This window comes from Mastigoproctus giganteus, chromosome 8 (assembly GCF_048544385.1).
Source record: "Mastigoproctus giganteus isolate SK-2022 chromosome 8, ASM4854438v1, whole genome shotgun sequence".
NCBI classification, from domain to species: Eukaryota; Metazoa; Arthropoda; class Arachnida; order Uropygi; family Thelyphonidae; genus Mastigoproctus; species Mastigoproctus giganteus.
The window spans coordinates 20,051,346-20,076,411 of record NC_143582.1 but is presented as its reverse complement, the minus strand read 5'-3'; the positions used below and the strand labels follow the sequence as shown (position 1 = coordinate 20,076,411).

The window sequence follows — 25,066 nt, the reverse complement described above, 5'->3', positions numbered from 1 at the left end:
AAATACTTTGAAGCATGTGTATGCACATTGGCCATCTGTAGTTAAATATTTGGAAAATTAAATGCACAGGGCATAATCCTTATGGGTTTTGATAATTAACTATATAGTATCGGTGTAAATACACCCTAGTTAATCCATATATTTGAACTACGTATGTAGCGTAGAGGGCATCGTTTTAATTGTATCTCATAGTGTGGTTGCCTTCACAGCGAGATAGCTGCTATTGCATTACTTCAAATAAATAACGCTTCTCTAGTAGAGAAGACTACTGTTATTTATTTTCAGTGGTACCACCACCCAGACGATCGTTTCGAAGCTGTGTGGCTTCATCATCAGTGGGCGGGCAGGTACCCAGGTAATACAACAAGCCATCACAGTTGCGAAGTTATATCCACATTACGAGAGATGCCAAAAGGGTGTGGTGGTAATGTATTTGGAAAATTAAATGCACAGGGCATAATCCTTATGAGTTTTGATAATTAACTATATAGTATCGGTGTAAATACACCATAGTTAACCCATATATTTGAACTACGTATGTAGCATAGAGAGCATCTTTTTAATTGTATTTCATAATGTGGTTGCCTTCACAACGAGATAGCTGCTATTGCATTACTTCAAATAAATACTTCTTCTCTAGTAGAGAAGACTACTAGAGAGTCTACTAGTAGTCTCTCTAGTAGTCTTCTCTACTAGAGAAGTAGTATTTATTTGAAGTAATGCAATAGCAGCTATCTCGTTGTGAAGGCAACCACATTATGAGATACAATTAAAACGATGCCCTCTATGCTACATATGTAGTTCAAATATATGGGTTAACTATGGTGTATTTACACTGATACTAAGTAGTTAAATATGTAACTAGACTGGTAGAACAGTTGCAACCTTTGACAAGTCTCTTTAAAGAAGTAGTGAGAAAAACAGTATCAGCACTTTTCAAAGTTGACCAAATTGAAAATTACAGGTGATCACTAGTAGTGAGTGGTAGTGACTCGTGTTCAAATCCATTTCATGATCTAAATGTTTTGAAAGAAGACAAATTGATGCACTAAAACCCCAATATAGAATCAGTATTGTACTTGAACTGCATTATAGACCAATTAAATAATTTATCAAGGTGTTATTTGAAACAGCATATCTCAGCTGCTGTTGTTTAATTTATAACACTTCCATCCTTTTTTATGATCATTAAACTCGTATTATTATGATCATTAAATTTCGTATGATCATTAAACTTGTTTTACCTTTGTTGGGAAAAAAGTTGTGTTAGGATTGAATATGAAAGTGTCTGCAATTCTGTCCAGACACAATAGGAAGGAGCGTGTTGAGAGCCTTGTCGATAAATTTGGCTCTGGAGAGAAAGTGCAAGGCACACGGTGCAGAATTCTTTTCGGTGTTGCCTGTGCTTGTTAACAGGAGCGACTATTTGTTTTTACAGGGATGGGATACACTTAAATAGAAGGGGTGCAAGAATATTTGCTGATGCTATTAAGTCAGTGATGCGCCCATGTAACTCAGTCAACTTTTACTTACTTCCCTCCCTTTTAATTTTTCAATTTAACAATTCAACGTAAATATTAACCACGCTACCTAAGTAAACCATCGCAGATTAATTTCAAGGTGAGTACCGCTTTTTAAGCTTTCGCTATTCTTTTCTAGTCTATTAACACGGTACTTGAAGATTTCTAAAAATTTCGTATGATCATTAAACTTGTTTTACCTTTGTTGGGAAAAAAGTTGTGTTAGGATTGAATATGAAAGTGTCTGCAATTCTGTCCAGACACAATAGGAAGGAGTGTGTTGAGAGCCTTGTCGATAAATTTGGCTCTGGAGAGAAAGTGCAAGGCACACGGGGCAGAATTCTTTTCGGTGTGGCCTGTGCTTGTTAACAGGAGAGACTATTTGTTTTTACAGGGAAGGGATACACTTAAATAGAAGGGGTGCAAGAATATTTGCTGATGCTATTAAGTCAGTGATGGGAGAGCAGAAAACTGCTAGCTTTTGGGAGGAGGATATACAGACCTAATAGTTTAACTAGATCTGCAGGCATCAGTAAAAGTGATTGTTGCACTGCTCTTATTGGAACATGTAGCAGCCTGGAAAGCAAGGTGTTGGGGATTTCAAGCACTGCTGTGGGTTGTCACAGAACAATAAATGCACGGGCTGTGTTAGGGTAATTTAGAGAAAGAACAGATGCATGTATACTAATGCTAGGAGCATTGTGAGTGATTGATGAATTTGGAGTACTGATTAAGTTGTCAAATGCGGACATTTTAGGGATATTGGAGACATGGTGTCACTCAGACATAAACGACACCAAATTTGAATATGGAGAGTACAACATATATCAGGTGGTAGATGACTTTCATCAACCGGTGAAATACCACCACTTTGCTTATTGGAGGCTCGAAGTGGTGAAAGCCATGTTTAGTCTCTAGAGCAAAGTTTCCGGCATACCCCTCTCCCCATACTTTTCCTTCAACCCATGCACGGTACTAAGTACTATAGGTTTTGATACCTTTCGTGTTTGGGGTTCTCATAAAAAAAAAAAAAAAAAAAAAAAAAGAACTTAAGAAAATTGCATACTTCTGCTAAAAGCTATCCTGAAACAGGCTAAGCAAGCTGAGAATTCTGAGCATGTTATCATCATTTGTGCAGAAAATCTGTTCATGTTTCTCTCTTTTGCTTTGAATAAAGCAATTTGGTTCTGTCTTTTAAATGTTATGCTATCATTTGAAAATCCAAACATAGCTCTTCAATCCAACATACCCCATATCCATGTACTGTGGTCCTGACATATAAATATGTTAAATTATATATGTTAAAACTCTTAAATATGTTAAAGAAATGTTATGTTGAAATTTATTTTACTAACAATTTTGAAAGCTTCCACTTCCATTTTGGAAATTGATTACCATAGCAGGCTAAATCAAAAGGATGATTCTGACTTAGGCATTTCTACTGCCAAGATCATGCAGAGTCTGAAATAAGGTTGAACATTGTTCTTTTGCTCACTAAGAGTAGTTTACGGCTGCATGGTGCACAATTTTAAATTTTTTGTGGACAAGTCTCCTGTACTTCTTGGTGTTGATAAAGAAACAGATAAAACAGTAGATGTTTTGCACCGGAGCAATATGGCCTTAGTTGCTAATGCTCCTAAAAACCAAACAACAACAAGATGTTTTGCAGCATCAATTCTGCTGGTTTCAGTGTGAGAATGTACCGGTCATTATTATGAAATAAGGAAGAATTGATGTACAGTGGTCCTTGATTAGAGAACTGGAAATTGCACAAAGAAGGTTTATATATAACAATCCAAATGTTTGGATAATTCCAAGACTTGGGATGACTTGGATAATTCCAAGTCATTCTTGGCATTTTAACAATTCCTCGTAGCATTGCTGAGTGTGAAAATATTCAGTCAGGTTAGAAAAACAAAAACTGATTTCAGGTTTCTTTCTGGTGGAGCTTTGAAAATGCTCATGACAGACAAATCTAGACAGCAGGACCACTGTTATGAACAGAACAACTTTTAATAGCATTTCTGCAGTGGGTAAAGTCTTCAACAGTATCTTTCTGGAAGCAGTCAAAATCAGTGATATCTAATACAGTATTCAAACAGAAATCCACAGACAGAAAAATGTTAGGTAACGTTTAAAAGCTAATGTTTAAAAGCATGCTGTATCAGGTAAGCAACTCTGTGGTTGTTATTTTTAATATAAAATGTGTAATTTTCCCCATGAAATTTAATTTATAGTGCAGTGTGAACTTTAAAAAACTTCCCGTTTTTTGGAAAGAAATCTTGGTGTTTTTTTTTGTCTGTTTTGATCCTGCTTATAAATGGCAGATCTCCAGCTTTCTGAAAGTCAGAAGTTATCAGCTATGTATATGTAATGAGAAAATTTTTTGTTCATACCTTGGAGGAGGGGGTGGGAATTGTAAGTGTCATCTTAACCATAATCACATTGTTTTGCGGGACTGCTGTTGCAGCAGTGATCACACAAAACAGAAACAACAGTTCACACAGCAGATGAGCAACAACTGAAAGTGTAGAGCAGAATCAGTGTGCATATTCACTTGATGCTTCTTGTGAACATAGTGAAGATCAGTTCTATACAACAGAAGAAAATGGTCCTGTATAGTTTATAAATTAAGTTCACCAGTCTTTAAACTTTCCAGTCAAAGAACTTCATATAGGAATAATAATAAGTTGTGATTTTAAAAGGGTAAATGAAATAAAACCTAGGGTGGAACTTCACAAAAAATGCTTTTGTGAGGATATGCATATTGAAAACATTAAGTTGGTTATAACCAGGGCCAAGTCAAGACTTTTTTGCCTGGATAAATACAGACAAGAAAATGCCATATGCTAGATTTGCAAAATAGACCAGCCTCTAACATTGCTAAATATGTGCAGAAAATATCCATGAAGAAAAGGAAACCAGTTCTGTGCTGGACACCAGAATTGCAAACTATTAGTAAACAATTTCAGAAAGTCTGCCAAAAACATCAAAGGGATGTTTTTGGCCTAAAAAAAAAAAATCTCAAATCTAAGGGCAGAAATATATCCACAGAGAAGCAAAATTGAAACAAAAAAATTTAGAGAATTTCTGTTAACAGAAGGGAATGAAGATCCTGGGGACTAGCCATATGATCAGTCACTAAAGCAGTGCTTTCCAAACTTTTTTTTGATTCTGACAAAGTATTTATGTGCCAAAAATAATTGGATATCCTTTTTGTTTCTTTTCTTAAGTTGATGGTAAATACAACTTTCTATGTTTTGGACCAAAACATTTAGAAAAAAGTAAGAGAAAGAGGTGGGGGAGACATATAGTACCAGGCACAAACTTCAAGTCCATCTGAAATAAACTACATCAATTAGCTTTCAAAGAGAAAGAATGTATCACCAACTATTGATTTTGAAGCATATTAAAATATAAGTATCTTAAATTTTTAATGCGTTACTTAGTAATTGTATTTTTATCAGCCAATTGCATCAATATATGCAATGAAAGGAAATCGTAATGAAGATGATGTGGATATAATGCCAAAATTTGGCAACACCCTTTGGAATACGCTGCAGCACCAACTTTTAAAAACTCTGCTCTAAAGAAATGATCGGTTGGGAGTAATCTATGGAAAAAATTCTGAATAACATAATTGCTATGAACACTCATGTTAATGAGAATGAACAGCATAAAAACATAAGGCAGCAGAATATACTCCATCACTGAACTGGAAATAAGCACTTGTGAAGTAGTAGTACATTCATAAAAATTAAAAATAACATCTGTCTTGTAAAGAACTAATTGAAAGTGAAGCTGTGAAAAAGTTGTACAAAGTTATGCCTCAGATGTTAGCACTACTGTATGAAAAATGATTGGCAAAAATCACCTTACAAACAATAATGAAGAAAGCTCTGCTAAGGATTATCCACAAAGAACAAGGGTATATCATCCCTGAAACCAGTATGGGAGTGTATCACCTGAACTTAAATGGATAGTATTGCCACTGATTTATCATTTAGAATTTCTTTGAAAAAATATATTTGTTAATAATTGGCTTTAATGTATACTGGAAAACACTTAACATGAAAAAATATTCTGATCCTGACAAAATGCTATGTGATTTCATACATTTATTTTCTTTCAACATGAAACAAAAAATGCTTAACATGAAAATATTTTGCATCTCGGAAGAACAAAAAAAAAAAAAAATATACAGGCCACCACGTAATCACTAAATTTTTACTGTTTATGACTTTATGACTCAACTTTCTATTGACTAGGCCAACGTCTGATTATAAACAATATGTAGATAGTACAAGGATGCTGCTTGCTGCACACCACCTTTATCATTTTAAACAAATGGGATTACCTGTTGGCGGGCAAAACATTTCATTTACAGTCTTGAAGTGAGTGACATGTACTGTACGAAGTGGTGAATTTCATGTTCAGTAAGAAATCCGTAAATTTATCACCCTCAACTGTACAGTGGAAAAATCAGGGCATAAACAAAGCGCTATTTCACTTAAAGTTAAAATGGAGTTTCTTAAAGCAGTAGATTTAGGGGATTCTTTGAAAACAGACATTTGTAAAAAGATTGGAATCGCTAACTTTACATTGTCAGCAATCATAAAGAATAGAAACCAACTTACTGCAATATTTGGGCCGGATGAGAATGGCCAAACACGGAGATTTGGAGACTACATTGCTTGTTTGGTTCAAACAAGCTAGGTCTCAGAATGCTCCAATATTGGGACCTCTATTAATGGAAAAAACAGATGTGTTTGCAATTCAAATGGGGATTGAATTCACTGGCGAATCCAGGCTGGTTGTAACGTTTCAAAAAAAGAAATTGTATCATTTTTAAAAATGTTTTCAGTGAAGCAAATAAAGTTTCACTCAGTGTAACATCAGATTAGCTGCAGTCTACATTGCCCACAGTGCTTGAAGAATATAGTGCGAGAGATGTCTTCAACGCCGACAAAACTGGGTTGTTCTATCGCTGCTTGCCCAATAAAACTAATTGTATAAGGGACAGCAGTGTTCTGGTGGCAAAAAAGTCCAAAGAGAGGATAACGGTAATGGTGGCTTGCAATTCGGACAGATCTGAAAAGCTGCTCTTCTTCGTTATCGGGAAGAGCACGAATCCACGCTGTTTTAAAAATGTAAAAAAAAAAAATACCGGTTGAGTACGCAGCAAACAAGAAGGCATGGATGACTGCGACAACATTTACTGATTGGCTTTTGAATTTAGATGAGCACTTTTTATGCGTAAAGCGAAAGGGGGGGCAGTTGTCCCCTGAATCACAGCCTTTTAAAATGCACTGCTTGTTTGATGTTTGTGGAGCAATCAGGTACGGGACATGATATTGCAAGGGGGAATGTCTTTGTGTGTGCACGATGTAAGGAGTGTGAGGAAATCAGATGACAACTTGGCGTTATGGGCCTTTATGAGAGCATCAAGGACAGGGTGGATGCCCTCGAAGGATCTAAATTGAGGGGCCCATAAAGCTCTCAGCTGCCCACATCAATGACAAAGCTTGCACTTGATCATCACGCAATCATCACGCAACACCACCAGCAATCCCCAAGGCATAATGCGCTAGTCCCACAGGAACTAGTAGTCGTCAGTGACTCTACTGTCAGGGAAATGGAACATGTTGTGTAAAAAGGATAGGTGGAATAGGACCAGGGTATGTCTGCCAGGGGCAAAGGTTGGTGACGTAGAGCAGATATCTTTTAAGGGCACAAAAGGTGATATTGTTGTACACGTTGGCACTAATGATATTAAGAGTAGGAGACCGGCGGAATTACTTAACAAGTATACAGGTCACTGTTGAAAAAAAGCCATGAATTAGGGTTGAATTTGAAAGTGTCTGCAATTCTGCCCAGACATGATAGGAGGGAGTATATTATGAGATCCTTGTCGATCAATTCAGCTCTGGAAAGATTGTGCAAGGCTCAAGGGATAGAATTTTTTTTCAGCCTGGTCTGTGCTTGTTAACAGGAGAGACTGCTTCTGCAGAGATGGGATACACTTAAATAGAAAGGGTGCAAGAATATTTGCTGATGCTATCGAGGCAGTGTTAGATGCGTCGGAAAACTGCTAGCTTGGGGGGGGATACACAGACTAATAGATTAACAGTAGCCACTGGCAGAGGTGAAAGTGATTCTTGCACTGCTTCTATTGGAATGAGCAGCAGCCTGGAAAACAAGATGCAGGGTATTTCAGACACTGTGGTACAAGTAAACACATGGGTTGTGTTAGGGTAGCTAAGAATAGGAACAGGTGCATGTATACTTTCATGTACACCAATGCTAGGAGCTTGGTAAATAAATTTAATGAATTTGAGTTGTTGGTGAAAACATCAAAGGCAGATATTGTTGGGATATCAGAGACATGGTGTCACACAGATATAAGGAATGCAGAACTGGAATTTGGGGAGTAAAATGTGTACAGGAAGGATAGATAGGATAGGAATGGAGGAGGAGTTATGCTATTAGTTAAGAAACACGTAAAATCCAAGGAAGTGCAGCCAGTCGACATTGCTGGACAGTGCAGTGTCGAGTCACTTTGGTGTGACATAAACACTGGGAGATCAAAATTGAGAGTAGGAGAGTGTTATAGGCCTTGACTCTGATGAGTATAATAAAAAAACTGTACAGGGAAATAGTGGGCCAGTAAATCAGAGAATCTTATAATGGGGAAATTTTAATTTCCCAGATATTGACTGGAATTTATGGTTTTATTGGATGATTGTTTTCTACATCAGCATGTTCAGGAGGCAACTAGAGGGAGTAATACTCTTGATCTGATAATCAGTAGTGATTCTTATAGCATTAAGAATCTACAGATAAAGGAACCACTAGGTGGCAATGATCACAGTTTGCTGAAGTGGGAATTACTCAAAAAGTTAATTAACATTAGGGGTAAAGGGAAGGGTTTTTGCTTTCGTAAAGGCGACCATGGTCTGAGACAGTGTTTAAATTATATACGGTGGGACCAACTGAAAATGTTACCAACAGCAAATTCAAAATGGGAGGCATTCAAAGAATTAATCTTGGAAGCTACTGGGCTTTACATACCAACTAAGAAATATTGTTCAAGGTTTAGGCCTAAGTGAAGGTCAGATGAACTAATGAGACGTGGCAGAGAAGAAAAATGCATGGGATACATAAAAATTAATGGGTGACATGGAAGCCTATGACAGATATAAGCTGGTCTGTAACCAAGTCACAAAGGAGATTAGGCAGTCAAAGACAGGTTATGAGAAATCCTTGGCAAAGGATGCAAAGAAAAACAACAAAGAGTTGTTTTTCTTTGCATCAGTGGCGTAGAAAGCAGCACACGTCCACGCAACAATGACGCATGATTAACGTGCCTCACTCAGCTCGTATTGTATTTAATTTTGTATTTAATTTGTCAGTTGACAAAGGGACACGCGTCCCGAAAGCTACTGATTTTTGTTAATATATTTGTATAACTGGTTTATAACTAACTTACGTGTATATTAAACAAAGAGTTCTTTACCTATGTAACTCTAGAAGGAAAGGATGAATCAGATTGGTCCACTGGATATTCATGGTTCAACTGTTGATGATCCTGCTCGGGTGGCTAACAAACTAAATGAGTATTTTGCATCTACATTCACCCATGAGGAGTTATCCATGAGGGGAATGCCAGAGGTGAGTTAAACTCTGGCAGTGATCTAGATGATGTTGTAATAACTGAGAGTAAAGTGGAGGAGAAATTGTTGAAGATAAACATAAAAAAGACATCCGGGGTGGATGGGATCTGTCCAGTTTTATTAAAGGAGGCAGCAAAGGAATTAAACAAACCCTTAGCCATAATTATGAGAGCTTGCTTGGACTCAGGGGAGGTACCTATGGACTGGAGATGTGTAAATGTGACCCCAATTCACAAAGGAGGATCAAAGGGCGAAACAAGTAATTATAGACCTGTTAGTTTAACTTTTGTTCCAAGGAAATTAATGGAGGCACTGCAGGATCATCTAGACAGAACTTCAGTTATAGCTCGGACACAGCATGGTTTTGTTAAGGGGATGTCTTGCCTCACCAATTTGATTGGATACTATGATGTGGTCACAAAGGAACTGGATGCAGGGAATAACTTTGATATCATATATTTGGATCTTAGAAAGGCTTTTGATACTGTTGCACATGAAAGACTTCTGCACAAATTGGAGCAGTGTGGCATTGGAGGCAAATTGCTGCTATGGATAAAGGGATGGTTGAATGGGAGAAGACAAAGTGGTAATCAATGGACACAGCTCTTTGTGGACTAATGTTATTAGTGGAGTCCCTCAGGGTTCAGTGTTAGGTCCATTGTTGTTTTCTGTATTTATAAATGATATTGATAGTGGTATATCAGGCTTAATGTCCAAATTTACAGACGATACGAAGGTTGGCAGGGTTGTTAAGGATGCTAATGACAGTATGTTGCTGCAACAGGATCTAGAAAAGTTGAGCAGATGGACTGAGAGGTGGCAAATGAAGTTTAACTTTGACAAATGTAAAGTAGTACTTTCCAGAGTAACATATCAACTTTGTGGTACTACACTGACAATGGTAGAGAATGAAAAGGACCTGGGGGGGCGGGTAATTGTGAAGGCAGATATGAAGTTTTCTGAGCAGTGCAGATGGTCTGCAGGAGTAGCTCATGGTGTCTTGTTAATGATATACAGCAAATTTTCTAGCAGGGAAAAGGTGATTATCCCCTTGTATAAGGTAATGGTTAGGCCACACCTTGAGTACTGTATACAGATCTGGAGGCTTCATTTTAAGAAGGATGTAGAGCTGTTGGAACGAGTATAGAGAAGGGCAACAAGATTAGTGAATGGAACAAAGGGTTTCTCTTATGAAGAAATGCTTAAGTTTTGCAAATTACAGTGTCTGGAGACTAGGCACCTATGAGGTGATCTGATTGAGGTGTATAAAGCCTGAATGGTTTGAGCATGCTCGATGCTGATGGGATTCTTCCTCTTGCTCAGAATAATCGCCTGAGAGGGCATAAATTCAAATTGAGGAAGACAGTTGTAGGATAGATGTGTGGAAGTTGTTTGCCTTTAGCCAGTGGGTAGTTGATTGGTGGAACAGATTTCCATCTTTTGTTGTGGAAGTTGATAGCCTAATTAAATTTAAGGCTGAGCTGGACAGGTATTTGGAACAAACGGAGGGGTGAAATGGGAGTGGGGTTGTTTTTTTTTTTTTTTTTGGCTGATGCTGCATAAGCTTTCTTTCTTGCATCATATGCCTCTACTAATGCTAATAGTGTGCCTCAGTGTAGCCCACTATGTACTCATATGTGTGTTAAGTTCAGGTATAATGGAACTTAGCGATTGTATAGTGATAAAAATGGCTAATGGAGAAGGAAGGAAAGAAAGAAAATCTATATGCAGTAAAGGCATAGAAACAGTGGTTTATTTAGAAATAATTTCTTATTCATCTTTGAATAATCTTAATAAATTTTGGAGAAATAAAAATGAAGATTACAGTATAGTTAAAAGTAAGAACTGAGATAGAAGATAGTGCTAGAGTAAGTCTAGGATACCTTGCCTAGGCCTTCTACAGGACTGGTCAAGCAATCAGAAAAGTTACAACCCATACCCCCATCCAGACAAATGAAAGGGCACCCATCTGCTGTTAACATGAGAATATGGAGATGTACAACCAATTTCAAATGAGATGCAGAAAGACAAGTCTAGCCAGATAGGGCTTTTCAACAAAAACAAGTCACGTTTATGGACTAGCTAAACTTTGATACCTGCGATTGAGAATGAGAATAACCCTCACGATGTTAGGAAGGTTTTTCACGCATGCACTTTTACAACCTGTAGTAAGAGAGTAAATAGAGATCTTGAATTTATAGTAATTACACTGTAACTTGCTTTCTAACATCTTAGATAATAACATTTTTTTGATGTGAGGACCAGTTCAAAAGTAATGCCTCCTAATTTTTTGCTTTCAAATGTGCCACCGTAGATCATTTCGCTTGTGACTGAGTGGTCACTAGAGGTCTAGTTTCACCATACCGAGTGGTGCTGTGATTGGTCTCATGAATGTAGCACACAGGTGATTCAAAATGGTGGATGTTACGGATATGCATATCAAGCAAAGAGGGGTGCTTGAATTTCTTACCAGGGAAGAAGAAAATACTGTATATGTGAGTATAGTTAGATGTTGGGTAAGACACTAAGAGTGGGTAAAGTGACAATATTGACAAGCCTCGAAGCAGCCAGCCAGTGACAACAGACAACAAGAGCCAGATCGACGCACCAATCAAAGAGGACTGCCCCTTCACGACACGCAAATTTTGAAATGCAAGTAAGTATAGGGTAACCTGCTGTGATAACCATCATAAAGGAACTAGGCTGCAACAAGGTTTGTGCCCGGTAGGTCCCAAAAATGCTGACACATGAGCACAAAGAAGCCCGGAAAATCATCTGTATGGAACTTCAGCACTACAAGAATGAAGGATAGTTTTTCTTTCATGCATAGTCACAGGTGACTAAACCTGGGTCAACCATTATGACCGGAAATGAAGAGACAGTCTCGATGGAGTGGCATCATCAAAATTCACCACACAAGAAGTTTAAAAGACAGCATTCCTTTGGTAAAGTCATGGCAACAGTATTTTGGGTCAAAGATGGGGTCTTGCTTGTGGACTTCTTGGAGATGGCACCATAATCAACTCAGATCGATGTGTGGAAACACTGACAAAGTTGAAAGCCCATATCCTTAGTTCGACCAGACAAAAACCTTAATGAGGTTCTTTTCCATGACAATGCACGACCCCCACACTAGTCTGTGCATGATGAAGGCAAATGCAAAACTGGGGTGCACTGTTCTTCCTCACCATTCTCGTAGCCTGAATCTTGCACCTTGTGACTCTCACCTCTTCAGCCTGCTGATGGATGCACTCCGTGGAACCCATTTTGTGGATGACAACCAGCTCAATCATAGTGTTTGTGAAGCCTTCCAGAGCAAAAGTAAGGACTTTTACAGGATTGGAATACAGCATCTGGCTCAGATGGAGAAGTGCATAGAAAATGATGGTGACTTTGTGGAAAAATAACAATGTGTTTATTAATGATTGAGGATTAATTGATGTAAAAGGCATAGTTGTAGGAATTAAATTTTCTGAGGAAATAAATAGGAGGCATTACTTTCGTACTGCTACTCGTATTATGCTATATATCCATTATTTCAACATTTTCAAACTTAAATAAATGTTTACAAGTAATGGAATGATGTTCCAAAGCTCCTGGATTATTGATTAGCTACAACTGAAACAACAGGTTCAGATCTTCATTGATTTTCTCTCTCTCTCTCTCTCTCTCTCTCTCTCTCTCTCTCTCTCTCTCTCTCCCCCCCCAACCCCGATATGAAGAATTGCAAGCAGTAAAAGAAATACTATAAGCAAGGTTTTTCCAAAGAGAATCAGCTCATTTGTGTTGTGAAATGACTGACTTGGATATTGACTCTAATTTACAGATGTGTTTCACAGCCATCTTGTATTCTGCACTTTTAAATAATTTTGAAAAGTGAAAACCACTGTTCATTTGTGTGTGTGTGTGTGTGTGTTCAAATAAGTTTTTTCAAGATTAATTTCAACCTAGATTTGAATTTACCTTGGAAAACAAATTACATTACTAAAAATTTACTTCAGTAATATTTATTATTGATTATGTATCCATTATGCACAATATATATCTACCACAATGTGATTTGTGAGATGAAGGGATGTAAATATAGTTACAGCCTTTCATCCCACATTTGATCTCTTAGTATTAGTATTAATAGTGGCAAATGAGACAAGAAAGCAAGCTTATACAGCATCAGCCAGATGGGGGGGGGATTCCCAGTTCAGCTATCCATTTCCTCCAATAGTTTGTCTAGTTCTTCCTTGAACTTATTTAAGCTATCCGCTTCCATTATAATAGATGGAAGTTTGTTCCAGTTTTATATATATGTATATAAAATGGCTTCAGAAAATATACAAAACAAGGAAAAGATATTTTTAATTTGGGTCTTTTTTGCACTGAACAAAAGTTAAAGTTACAGTGATTAGCTACATAAATGTGATTTTTAGAAAAATTAAAAATTCATTCAAAGCACTTAGGATCATTCTTCAGGTACCTTTTGTAAATTTGAGGAAGGTTTTGTTCGTCGGCTTCTGTTCATTAACTTTACGTGTTTCAGCATTGAGAAATTACTCTCACAACACTTATTTAAAATAGCTTGCTTAAAATGACAAACTAACCAAAAAGCATTTCAATATGACAGATATAACATTAAATATTGCTGCAGGATGCCAGTTGGCATTGAGTATTCTTAAACACTTATTTGTATTTGATCTTGCATATATCAAAATATTTTCTTATTACTACAGGCTGTTATTACATCAGAGATGGTAGCAGATCTTTATACAAATAATACAGAACAGCAGCTGATTGCCACGCAAAAATTCAGAAAACTTCTTTCCAGAGGTAGGTGTTTAATAATAATTCATTATTTGCTATTGTATTAAATTTAAATAAGTAGTGCTGTATTATATTTCTCTAAATTTAAAGGGCTGTAATGCTTAGACAATTGAAAAGAAAGGAGGGGAAAAAAAGCATTAAATGTTATACTTGGCAAAGTGCAATTCTGCTAAGTACCAAGATACTTGAACATTGAAAATAAAATAACATCATAAAATGGAGAGGGAGAAAATTTGAAGTGATACCATCTCTATCAGTGCAAATGTATGATTTTCTGTCCAAAGATATGTGCTCTCATGCCCGCCAAAAGAAGAATACTACATCCACAATGAATAAAATAAAGACAGGCACTTACAAGAAATACTTCTACTGGGGAGCATCAGCTCTTGTGAATTTCAAAAGGATTGTATTTATTTTGTTGACTGTCATCCAGCAAAGTATCAACAGATATCCTTATAATCCAGATATAAAACAGTAATTAAATGTTAAGGTCGTGGTACTTGGGTGTCTCTAACAATTATACCTTCCAAGTCTAACTTTTATTAGTATGCTGTGATAGCTTGGTGGTTTAATAAAGTTCTTTTTACAATAGCCTTTGAGACATAGACACATTATCTTTGTAATTGAGTTGTAATGCTTAGATTCTGTGCAAGCGAAGAAGATGAGTAACACAAACCAGTATATCACTTGTGGATTGACACTGATGAGATCCATATTGGCAATCTTTGATCAGAAGGAAGATTTTGAGATAGTTTAAGAGTTGGCATTTGAAATTCTTTCCATAGTACTAAATTTCTCTGTTACTTTGGAAAAAGTAGAGACAAGTGAAATAGGATAAAAGGGAAGGAATTGTCACTCTTTTTAGGAACTGGCTGGATATGAGTAAATTTCCGAGTAGAAGCAAAAGCACAGTGGAATATGAAAATGAAAAAGGCAACACAGGTTATAAGCAAGCTCAGGAGCATGGTTTTATGATCAAGTGGGGAAATACCATCAGGACCTGGCACTTTCTTAGCATCAAAACTGCTCAAAATTCTGCTGATATCCTCTTGACAGAGGGCTATAGGAAGTGGTTTACCAAGATTGTCAATACTAGTTAAAAGAAAAGTAGGATTCCAGTAAGATGCTAGTAAGTCTTTTCTTTAGCTGAGGAAGCAATAGAGCCATCAAATTTTAATAGTGGTGGGAGTATAGATGTAAAAAGTTGCAGCCTTCACATGAGAGAAGAATGATCAACTACTGTTTGGACAACTACTCTTAGCCTGTTCAAAATAGAGCTTGGACTGATTAATAACTGCTTTATTATTGTTGCAAGCATTAGCATTAGTAGAGGCATATGATGCAAGAAAGCAAGCTTATGCAGCATCAGCCAAAAAAAAAAAAAAAAATGCGCTCCCATTTCACCCCTCTGTTGGTTCCAAGTACCTGTCCAGCTCAGCCTTAAATTTATTTAGGCTATCAACTTCCACAACAAAGGATGGAAGTCTTCCACCAACCAACCACCCGCTGGCTAAAGGCAAATTTCCACACATCTATCCTACATCTGTCTTTCCTCAATTTGAATTTATGCCCTCTCAGGTGATTATTCTGAGCAAGAGGCAGTATCCCATCAGCATTGAGCATGCTCAAACCATTCAAGGCTTTGTACACCTCTATCAGATCACCTTGCCGGTGCCTAGTCTCCAGACTGTAATTTCCAAAACTTAAGCTTTTCTTCATAAGAGCAACCCTTCATTCCGTTCACTAATCTTGTTGCCCTTCTCTGTACTCGTTCCAACAGCTCTACATCCTTCTTAAAATGAGGCCGCCAGACCTGTATACAGTACTCAAGGTGTGGCCTGACCATTGCCTTATATAAGGGGATAATCACCTCCTTATCCTTGCTAGAAAAATTCCTGTATATCATTGACAAGACACTGAGAGATTTCTGTAGAAAATGAATGTGTAAATTTAGATGCAAGCCAATTATAGTATGCAAAATTCTTATCTTGAACAACCTTAGCACATTTATTTGAAAACCAAGATTTATATATATAGGACAAGATTGTAGGGTGGAATACAGAATAAACGATTTCATCCCTACCAGAATAATTACACTGACATGATCTGAACAAACATTGAGATCAGAAGATTTAAAACAGTAAATTCAGCCAAGGAAAAGGAGAATAGGAGAAATTCCTGTAATGCTAAACAACAAAACGATGAGAATACCATTAAAGATTGAAGAAGACATCAAGTTGTGATCTGAAGTGCCTAGAGATCACTAACTTTGACCGTGTGCTTTGAAAGGTTCTTGGTGAAAAAAAAGATCAAGTGTGTTAGATATGTGATTAGGATTGTCTGGTATTCTCTTAGATAAATGAATTAGTTGTGTGAGGTCATTGTAATTACAAAAGCCTATGCATCTTGACCATCTAGGTCTGTGTAACTAGAAAACTGAAGACAGCCGCAGTTGTGAATGTTAAAATCACCAAGGAAAATTACCTCACTGTTCAGAAACTACATTTCCAACTTCACTAATCACTAGGAGCTTGTGATTAGTGAAGGTGGGAAAACAGTGGGGGGGGAGAGATGAATTTAAGAGAATTTGGCAGAGAGATTCTAAGACAGAGAATTAAAAGAGGAACCTAGATTTAAAGAGAACTTATTTTAAAGACAGTGTAGTTTTTCAATTTATTGTATATAACTCTGCATGGTAGAATAAAAATAGTGAATTTAAAAATTAACCAGCGTGGTGTTTCTATGTTTACTTACCAGGTTTTACAAATCATTTATTACAGAGATCACAGCATGGATTTGTGATAAATCATGATAATTCATGATAAATCTGGTTAGTTACTATGATGAAGTCAAAGTATTTAGATGCTGGAAACAATTTTAATATTGTAGACCTAGATTTTAGTGAAGCTTTTGATTTGGTTCTCTATGAGAGGCTATTGTATGATTTGGAGTGGGATAGGATTACTAGCAAAGTTCTTAAGTAGCTGACTCAGTGAAAGGAAATAGTGGATCATTAAGTAGCAAGGTAGGGCGTTTAGCATTGAGATCCCTCATTTTTCTGATTTTCTTCAATGATATCAGTAAGGTTGTGTTGGGGAATTGTTGAGTTGAAAGTTTAAAGTTACGTGAGTTTACAGTTTGTAAAAAAAGGGGGGGGGAGAAAGAAAAAAAGGGGAAGGGAAAGGAAAGGGAGAAAAAAAAAAGGAAGAAAAAAAAAAAAAAAAAACCCACACTCACTAGCCAAATCTGTACTGAACTTTGTCAGACTGTGCTTAGCACTATTCTTATATACTATTAACTGCCTGTTTTCTAGGGTGCCTCCGTAGCCAGGTGGGCAGGAGCAGCAGTGCGTAGCACATGCTTCTTGATTAGACTGGGGTTCGAGCCTGTGACCACCAAATACGGAGGATGCAGAAAGGTCAGGGAATGACCAATGCATATCCCTGGAGCGATATGACCTTAGTTGCTAATTCTCCTAAAAAAAAAAAAAACAGCCTGTTTTATATTTATCCATTTTTACACCAAGGCCCTTAATTTAGAGGTTGTCAGGCTTTCGGCCTGCTGGAGTATTACTTTTTTTTTTTTTTTTTTTAGCAGGTGACTGCTTGCTATCTTTACAAATGTTTTTAGAATTTGCTTATTACCATATCTTGGTCTTGCACTGGTCTAACACACACATTCCAAAATACAATTATATAATTTCAGGGCATACTATTAAATACTTTGCTTAATTCTAATGCATTTGCAATTTATAATCATTTACATAGCACATCAGGACTATGTTCCATACTGGCAAATGTTAATCATTTGCATTGCATTGGGACTACCCTTCATACCACTGCTGTTGATACAAAATAAACCCAAGATAACTATCTATATTGCTAGGCTTTACTTACCGAATTGGACGCTTTTTCAACATTGGTTTAAAGGTTTGAAATACTATGACATCCTAGATAAATTATTTTCGATCCAATATATGTTGACTTGTTCTTTACCTTCTTTTAAGTTTCACTATTCTTTCCTTATTTTCTTGCTATCATCTGCTGTCTATAGGTTCACCATTCTATACATTGACTATTTCACCTATCTGCTTTCATATTTTATCCTGAATTGTGTGTAAGTGAGAGAGAGAGAGAGAGAGAGAGAGAGAACATGAAAATATATAAATATTAATATAATTAAAACTGAAATATCTGTATATATTATTACAGAAACAGGACTTTCATATTGTTGCCTTTCTTCTCAATTTGATAGTTGATATTGAAAAACTCATTGGGATTGGGCAATATAGAGCAATACCTTTTATATATATAGATATTTCACAATTTAATCATTGGTATTGTGTATATAGATATTTTGAGTTTAATTTGTATTTGTGTATATAGATATTTTGATTTTAATTTGTATACTATATAACTTCACTTGGATGTATCATTTTCATGCAGATATTCTCTTCCCAATGTCTGTATATACTGAATTTTTTTATTATGGTTGTAGAGTTAAATTGCATTGGCAATGACTGTAGTCTATATAATATAGATAATAATGTATAATAATACTTCATATTTATCATATACTATAATTATATATAACCACATATATTTTCAATAGAACCAAATCCTCCTATTGATGAAGTAATAGACACTGGAATTGTTCCCAAGTTTGTGGAGTTTCTTCAGAGAGATGATAATTGTACCTTACAGGTAATTATATAATATTCTTTTACAGATGTAGCTCTATGAGTATAAATCTTTTCAATATGAGAATATTCCTGTATTATATAAAATTTTCTAATTTAAGTTGCAAAATATTTAAAATTGTTTTCTTCATAGAGTTGATAATTGTACCTTACAGGTAATCGCATAATATTCTTTTTCAGATGTAGTACTATGGGTATAAATTTTCCAATATGAAAATATTCCTGTATTATATGAAGTTTCTAATTTAAGTTGCAAATTATTTAAAATCAGTATTGCAGGACTTTGAGAAATTTTTGTTAATAGTTGTCATTTCCATATTTTTTTTAATTTTCCAGGGGCATTGATAAAATTTGCACTAACAGGCAAACACCTTTAGTGTTGCCTGTTGAGCCATTTTTTATTTTTGGAATAAAAGCAGTACAAATTGTGCACATTGTAATGTCATTCTTTAATTTAGCATTCCAATTTGCAAAAAGTATGAATACATTTTTTAATTGAAACGGTGCATAAGACTGCTTCTTTGTTGACACGTCATCACAGTGAATGATACAAATAAAAAGTAAACTCAAAACCAAAGGAATGCTAGAATTTGCATTGAATCCTTCTACTATACGTTTGTAACACATAATGTACTTTGCATATTAGTCAGTATATTGTTTGCATATTAGTTAATACAATTTTTAAATAAAGGCACTAGTTGCTTACAGACTCAAATATCCTCCCAGAAAAGTTTATTAAATTACAAGTAATATTGCAAACAGTCCCATTATTTCTCAATCATATTTATTTACATAAAATTGCTGTAATTGGATGATGGTATGTATATTCGCAATATTGTAACTAAAACTTTAGCAGTAATATCATGATTTTATAAAAATCTAGTTAAATATTTACATTCAATGGTTACTTTGAAGTGTGTTTTTTTTTTTTTTTTTTTTTTTTGCCAAAAATAATTTAAAAAATAAAAAGGAAAAAAAATTTGAACCAGGGTTTGGTAAACATGTGTAAATTTATGGACAGTCTATAAAATATGAGTAATCTCATTTTTGAAAATATTCAAACTGTTTTTCAGGTGCATTCACATGCACATAAAGCGCCTATTGCCTTCAGTTGTGTGTCCATCCATTTGCATCTAGCAACTATAGTACTACCAGTGGACAATTTTTAGAAAATTATATTTAGGTCTTTTAGAAAATTTGTATAGCCATCTTAAATTACATTAAAATTGGTATAATTAAATATCTGTTTACTAAATATATATAAATTATGAATTTTTACTTTTTATAATTTTTTTTATATTAATTATATACAGAAACATGAAATGTGTTAACTTTTAATCCTTATTAAAATCCGGGAAGGAATAAGCGAAGTACAGAAATGCCCACTACAATTTGAGGTGCACGTTGCTATTTTTCTATTTTATTAAATTGCAGAAGGTCTGTGAATTTGCATGTTTCTTTTCAGTTTTTATTGAGGATACAGGAGAAAAGTATTACAAAACATTATGTGAATGTCGTGGGGTTATTGTGCAGTGAAGTGAAAGCAGTTACTTTTATATATCAAATTAGTTAAATTGGTAACAAGATTTTCACATTTCACTTCTGTTAATCATTAAAAAAAAATTAATTTAAGAAACACTGTGTACATTACCTTTTTTATTTATTTATTTATTTTTTATGGAATACATGCGACTGAAACCCTTCCCACGCTTGCTGTGTGTGTGTGCACACATGATGCTGCATCTCCACATGTTTTAGTTGGACTTGCACTGCTTTGAGTCATGCATACAGCCAAGTATCAATGTGGATTTTATATAATTTTTTTGGTGCTTTTTTGGTAGTAATCTTTATGGACTTCGATCTTTTTAAAGCTATTTTAATATTACAAAAAAGTCCATAAAAAAGGATCGTTGTATTTTTTCATAATATTTTTAAAAATTATTTTCTGAGGTTGGAAACCCTAATTTGAACTCTCTTCATTAATCCATGGCACCCCTTTAGTTATCCAGCATACATTAAAACCTGTTCTTCATGTGTGGTGGAGTGTATAGGAGGCTTTTCACATTGAGTAGTCTCCTTTTTAGCACATTTAACATTTATTTTGCATATCTGCAAGTTAAGTATTCTTTCTGTATTATTTTTATTTATTTATTTTTGACACTTAATTCTAATGTAATGGATTTGTTCCAAAATTTGATGTTTCTTACTGGCTGTGTTTATTAGCCTTGTCACCTTGCTTTGATTGTGGTTGGTTTTCATAGCTTAGATCACAGCTTCTCAATCCAGTGCTAGGATAGGATTTAGGAGTTACTGAAATGCTATGCCCTTTTTGGGTTTTTGTTCCTCTGAGGCCTCATGGTCCCTAATAGTAGAGATTCATCCTCCAGAGCTCTCATGTTGGGAGTGCTGGTGGAAGAATTATCTCTACTTGGTATAAAAATTTTAACCTGTTTTATATTATTGGAATTTTATTGCTGAACTTCAAAAGCTCAAGTCATCTAGGCGAGCATTGTGTTCTTTCGTACGTTGTGCGTGTTTTTTAATGAATATTCTAAACACAAAAGGTGCTAGAATACCTACACAGTGTGCCAATTAAATAATGAGACTGACGCTATTACAAAAAAAAAAAAAAAGAATAACACTAACGGCAAAGTAGGGGTATATAGTTTTGAAGTAATCACCTCCGATGTGTACACACAGTTTACATCTTTTACACTAGTTTTGAAAACACTCCTGGAACTCTTCTTCTGGTATCACTTTCAGCTGGTCAGTCACTGCAGCCTGGATGTTCTCTGTCTTCCTGTATCGCATTCCTTTGATGGGTGTTTTGATTTTGGGGAACAAAAAGTAATCTGCAGGAGCCAAATCCAGAGAAAAATGGGGGGGGTTGATGACTAGAGTCTATTTTTTTGCCAAAAATTGCTTGATGTTGATATTAGAATGTGCGGGTGAATTGTCTGATTTTTTTTTTTTTTTTTTTTTTTTTTCATCCTCTTTTCGTTGATCATTTTCTAATGCAGCATTTCCCAAATTCTGTTCCGTGAAAAATCGTAATTAATAATTAAAAAAATAAATAAATTTTGCATATTTGTAGTGCACACCACTTTTGTATCATGATAATTTTTAACATTATATTTTTCGGTTTTTAATATGCTGGCATAGACTAATAATCAAATAGACTGTGGACCACTTTATTTTGGAGGGCTTTGCATCGAAATATGCAGAGAAGTAATGACATCCAAGAAAAAGTAGCAATGTAGTGATCTAATATGCATTTGTATATGATTTATCCTGGAGTACATGACTTGGAGAGGAAGAAGTGAACCGATATCATAATTAAACTCATTTCCTTGTATTAATTTCTTTTTGATAATTATCAGTATTTCGAAATTTTATTATTAAAATAAATGACCATGGATTTGTGGTCGAAAAAAGGAAATTTAAACGACAAGTAGTATTGCAGCTGTGGTTGATGAAAACGAACACAATATTGTCACACTTCAAGGTGAGGATGAGTAATTGAATAATCGCAGCCTTTTGTTCCCCCAAAATCCAATGTGAAAAAATATGAACCAACTAATAAAAGACCAAAACGAAAGTATGATGACAGTTATTTGAATTTCGGCTTTACATGCGTTGGAAATAAAGATGCTCTCGATGCACAGTGCTTCGTATGTAATGAAATATTAGCAAACAGTTCTTTGGCTCCCACTAAACTTGTGTTTCGTAAGTGTTCCATAATATTGTGAGATGAGAAGTGTTCCATGACTAAAAAAGTTTGGGAATCTCTGCTCTAATGACTCGCCTCCTTTTCGAAAACAAGAAACCATTCAAACACTCTTGGTTGAGACAAACATTCACCAGCATAAACTTTTTTTAAATCATCAAAAGTTTTTGTAGAACTTTTTCCCAGTTTACAATAAAATTTGATGACTGCTCTTTGCTCCATTTTCAATTTTCTGACGAAATTCACAAAACTGCTATTACTTTTTCCGTCATAAATCACGAACTGCTGACCGGACAAGTTTCAGCTTGCACTCGTTGGAAAGAGCACACTCTAGTGGATCTAATAATGTACTATTTTGGCCTTTTACAGTAATACTAAACACAAATCTCACGCAGTCTCGTTATTTAATTGGCGCACTGTGTATAATACTTAGTTGAAGGCTGAGAAGACAAAAAAAAAACTACTTGATAATGGACTTGAATTTCTGTAGATTGTAATTTTTGTGAAATACATTTGAAGGAAAGTTATTCCAGAAAGCAGAGGTAAAAGGGACAAATGGGGAAGAGGAAAAGTTGGTTCTGTGAATGGATGCCGACTACTTGTAGCACATATATATTTACACTGGTTTGGAGGAGAGTGGGAGGGGGGGAGGAATTACAGATATCAGTTCAGAACACTGCCCATGGAAGCATCTATAGAAAAGCAGAAATTGAACATCTATGAAGCAGAATGGAGAGAAATGATAAGAGGTGACTCATTAATTAACCTGACTCTTCTTTTGAGTGGAGTCAGAGTTGAGAGAGGTTTTAGGGGCACCACCCTAGATGGAACATACGAAGCACTGTGCATCAAGAGCATCTTTATTTCCAACACATTTAAAAACCTCAAATTCATCTGAATTTGAGATTTTAAAGAGTGAATAGTTTTTTGTGAAAAAAAAATGCTAAGGCAAAAAATAAAACCCAGGTTTTTTTTTTTGAGGCAATATTTGTAATATGTTTATGCCTTGGTATTTAAATGTGCTTATGCTTGTGAACTCTATGCTTGTCAATCCTTCCCAAACTTACTCAGGTGTTATTTCTCACAATTCTCATCTTCAATGACACTCAGATTCCTAAACACACACATCTCTGTTAGAAGTCAGGATAATCCCTAACAGAGATGTGTTTGTGACTTGGAATCTGAATGCCACTGAAGATGGGAATTGTGAGAAAAACACAGGTGTTAGTTTGGAAAGAATTGAAATTAACTAAATTTTTTTTGCCCCATTGGGGAATTATGTAGAAATCAACTTTTTAAGGAATTGATAGTGGATATTCAAGGAGTTGCTGTTTTTGCTGGGCAAGGTTTCTTAAACTGGAATGTTGTGTTCTATCATCAGCAAAACTGTGAATTGGAATAAGTATGCGATTAATGTTGTTAATGCCATTCTTACTGTTAAGGGAAGTTACTGGAGAAATTTGGGTTTCTTTGAAACCCGAATTTTTGAAGGTGAAGTTGAATTTTGAGTGGTTACTAGAGTCAGAAGAACAATAGAGGCAACAGATAAATTTGGCAGAATAGGATAGAGGACTTTTAAGACAGAGGAAATCAAAAAGAGGTCATTCCAAATTAGGTAGTCTCTGACAAGGAATATCAAAACCAACATCTGCACAAGTACCACTTTTGAAGTGAAAGGAAACGGAAATGAGTAGTGGTTGAGGCAACTGATAATTGAGACTGTTTTTTAGAAAAAGTAAGTGAGGCTCAGGAGATTCTAGGTGGAAATGGGCACCATTGAGATTGGAACCGAGATTATATATATTTGTGAAACAAATGAGGAAATTTTTGGGATGTTGAGATATTTTCACAGGTAAGTTTTGTTTATGATGCATTCAGTAGATAAAATAAAAGTGGAGAGGAGAGATATGTTGCATGAATTAATTAAAATTTTGAATATGGTGTACACACAGCAAGAATACAACCTGACCCTTTGATATATATCATGTCCTCAACAATGCCCCCCCCCCCTTCCCCATGCACAGTACTCACTCTCTCCAATCACTAGCTGCCAGAGTGGAGGCAGCAAGATTATACACTATCTGATCTGAATGTCTCCTAGAGAGTTACAAACAGGTTCAGTTTGGTAGACTGTCTAGTGAGCAGCCTGTGAGCATGGCTTTAAAGCTGTACCCTCAAAATGCAAGTAATATTGGATCTTGCCTTAATGCCTGTCATAACCTCAAAAAGACATGACTCATACTACATGAAATGGGGTTGCTCTTGAGACGAAACATGGGTTCATCACTTCAAGCATTTGATAAGCAAAGTGGTTGTATTGCACTGGTTGATGAGAGTCATCTGCCACTGTAGTATTGCCATTACTTAATGCCTTGCACATGGTGTTGGGGAGGGGCAGTATACAGAATGACTGGACTCTACCAAATTTACATCAGCGTTTTAGACTTACAGGTAGCAAGCTGTAGCCTGTCAAACCTGGAAGAATGTCTGTGACAAGGCTTGGAAACCAAAATATTTCTTTCAAATTCAATACCTCCAAAGTATAAATTATGTACAATGTCTATATACACAGTCCCTAAGCCATCAGTTTGCCTGTTGACATTGGAGACGTGAGGAGATAAGGAAATAAGGT

The 25,066-nt window shown here is 35.7% G+C and overlaps 1 protein-coding gene across 2 annotated transcripts in view; it reads left to right on the top strand.

The window, feature by feature from the left end:
- Kap-alpha1 (karyopherin alpha1) overlaps positions 1-25,066 on the top strand; it is a 188,621-nt gene that overhangs the window by 84,471 nt on the left and 79,084 nt on the right. For both annotated transcript variants that reach the window (XM_090379147.1, XM_090379146.1), the window contains exons 4-5: positions 13,918-14,014; positions 18,620-18,711. In XM_090379147.1, the coding sequence (XP_090235273.1) occupies positions 13,918-14,014; positions 18,620-18,711 (189 nt within the window). The remainder of the gene's footprint in view (positions 1-13,917; positions 14,015-18,619; positions 18,712-25,066) is intronic.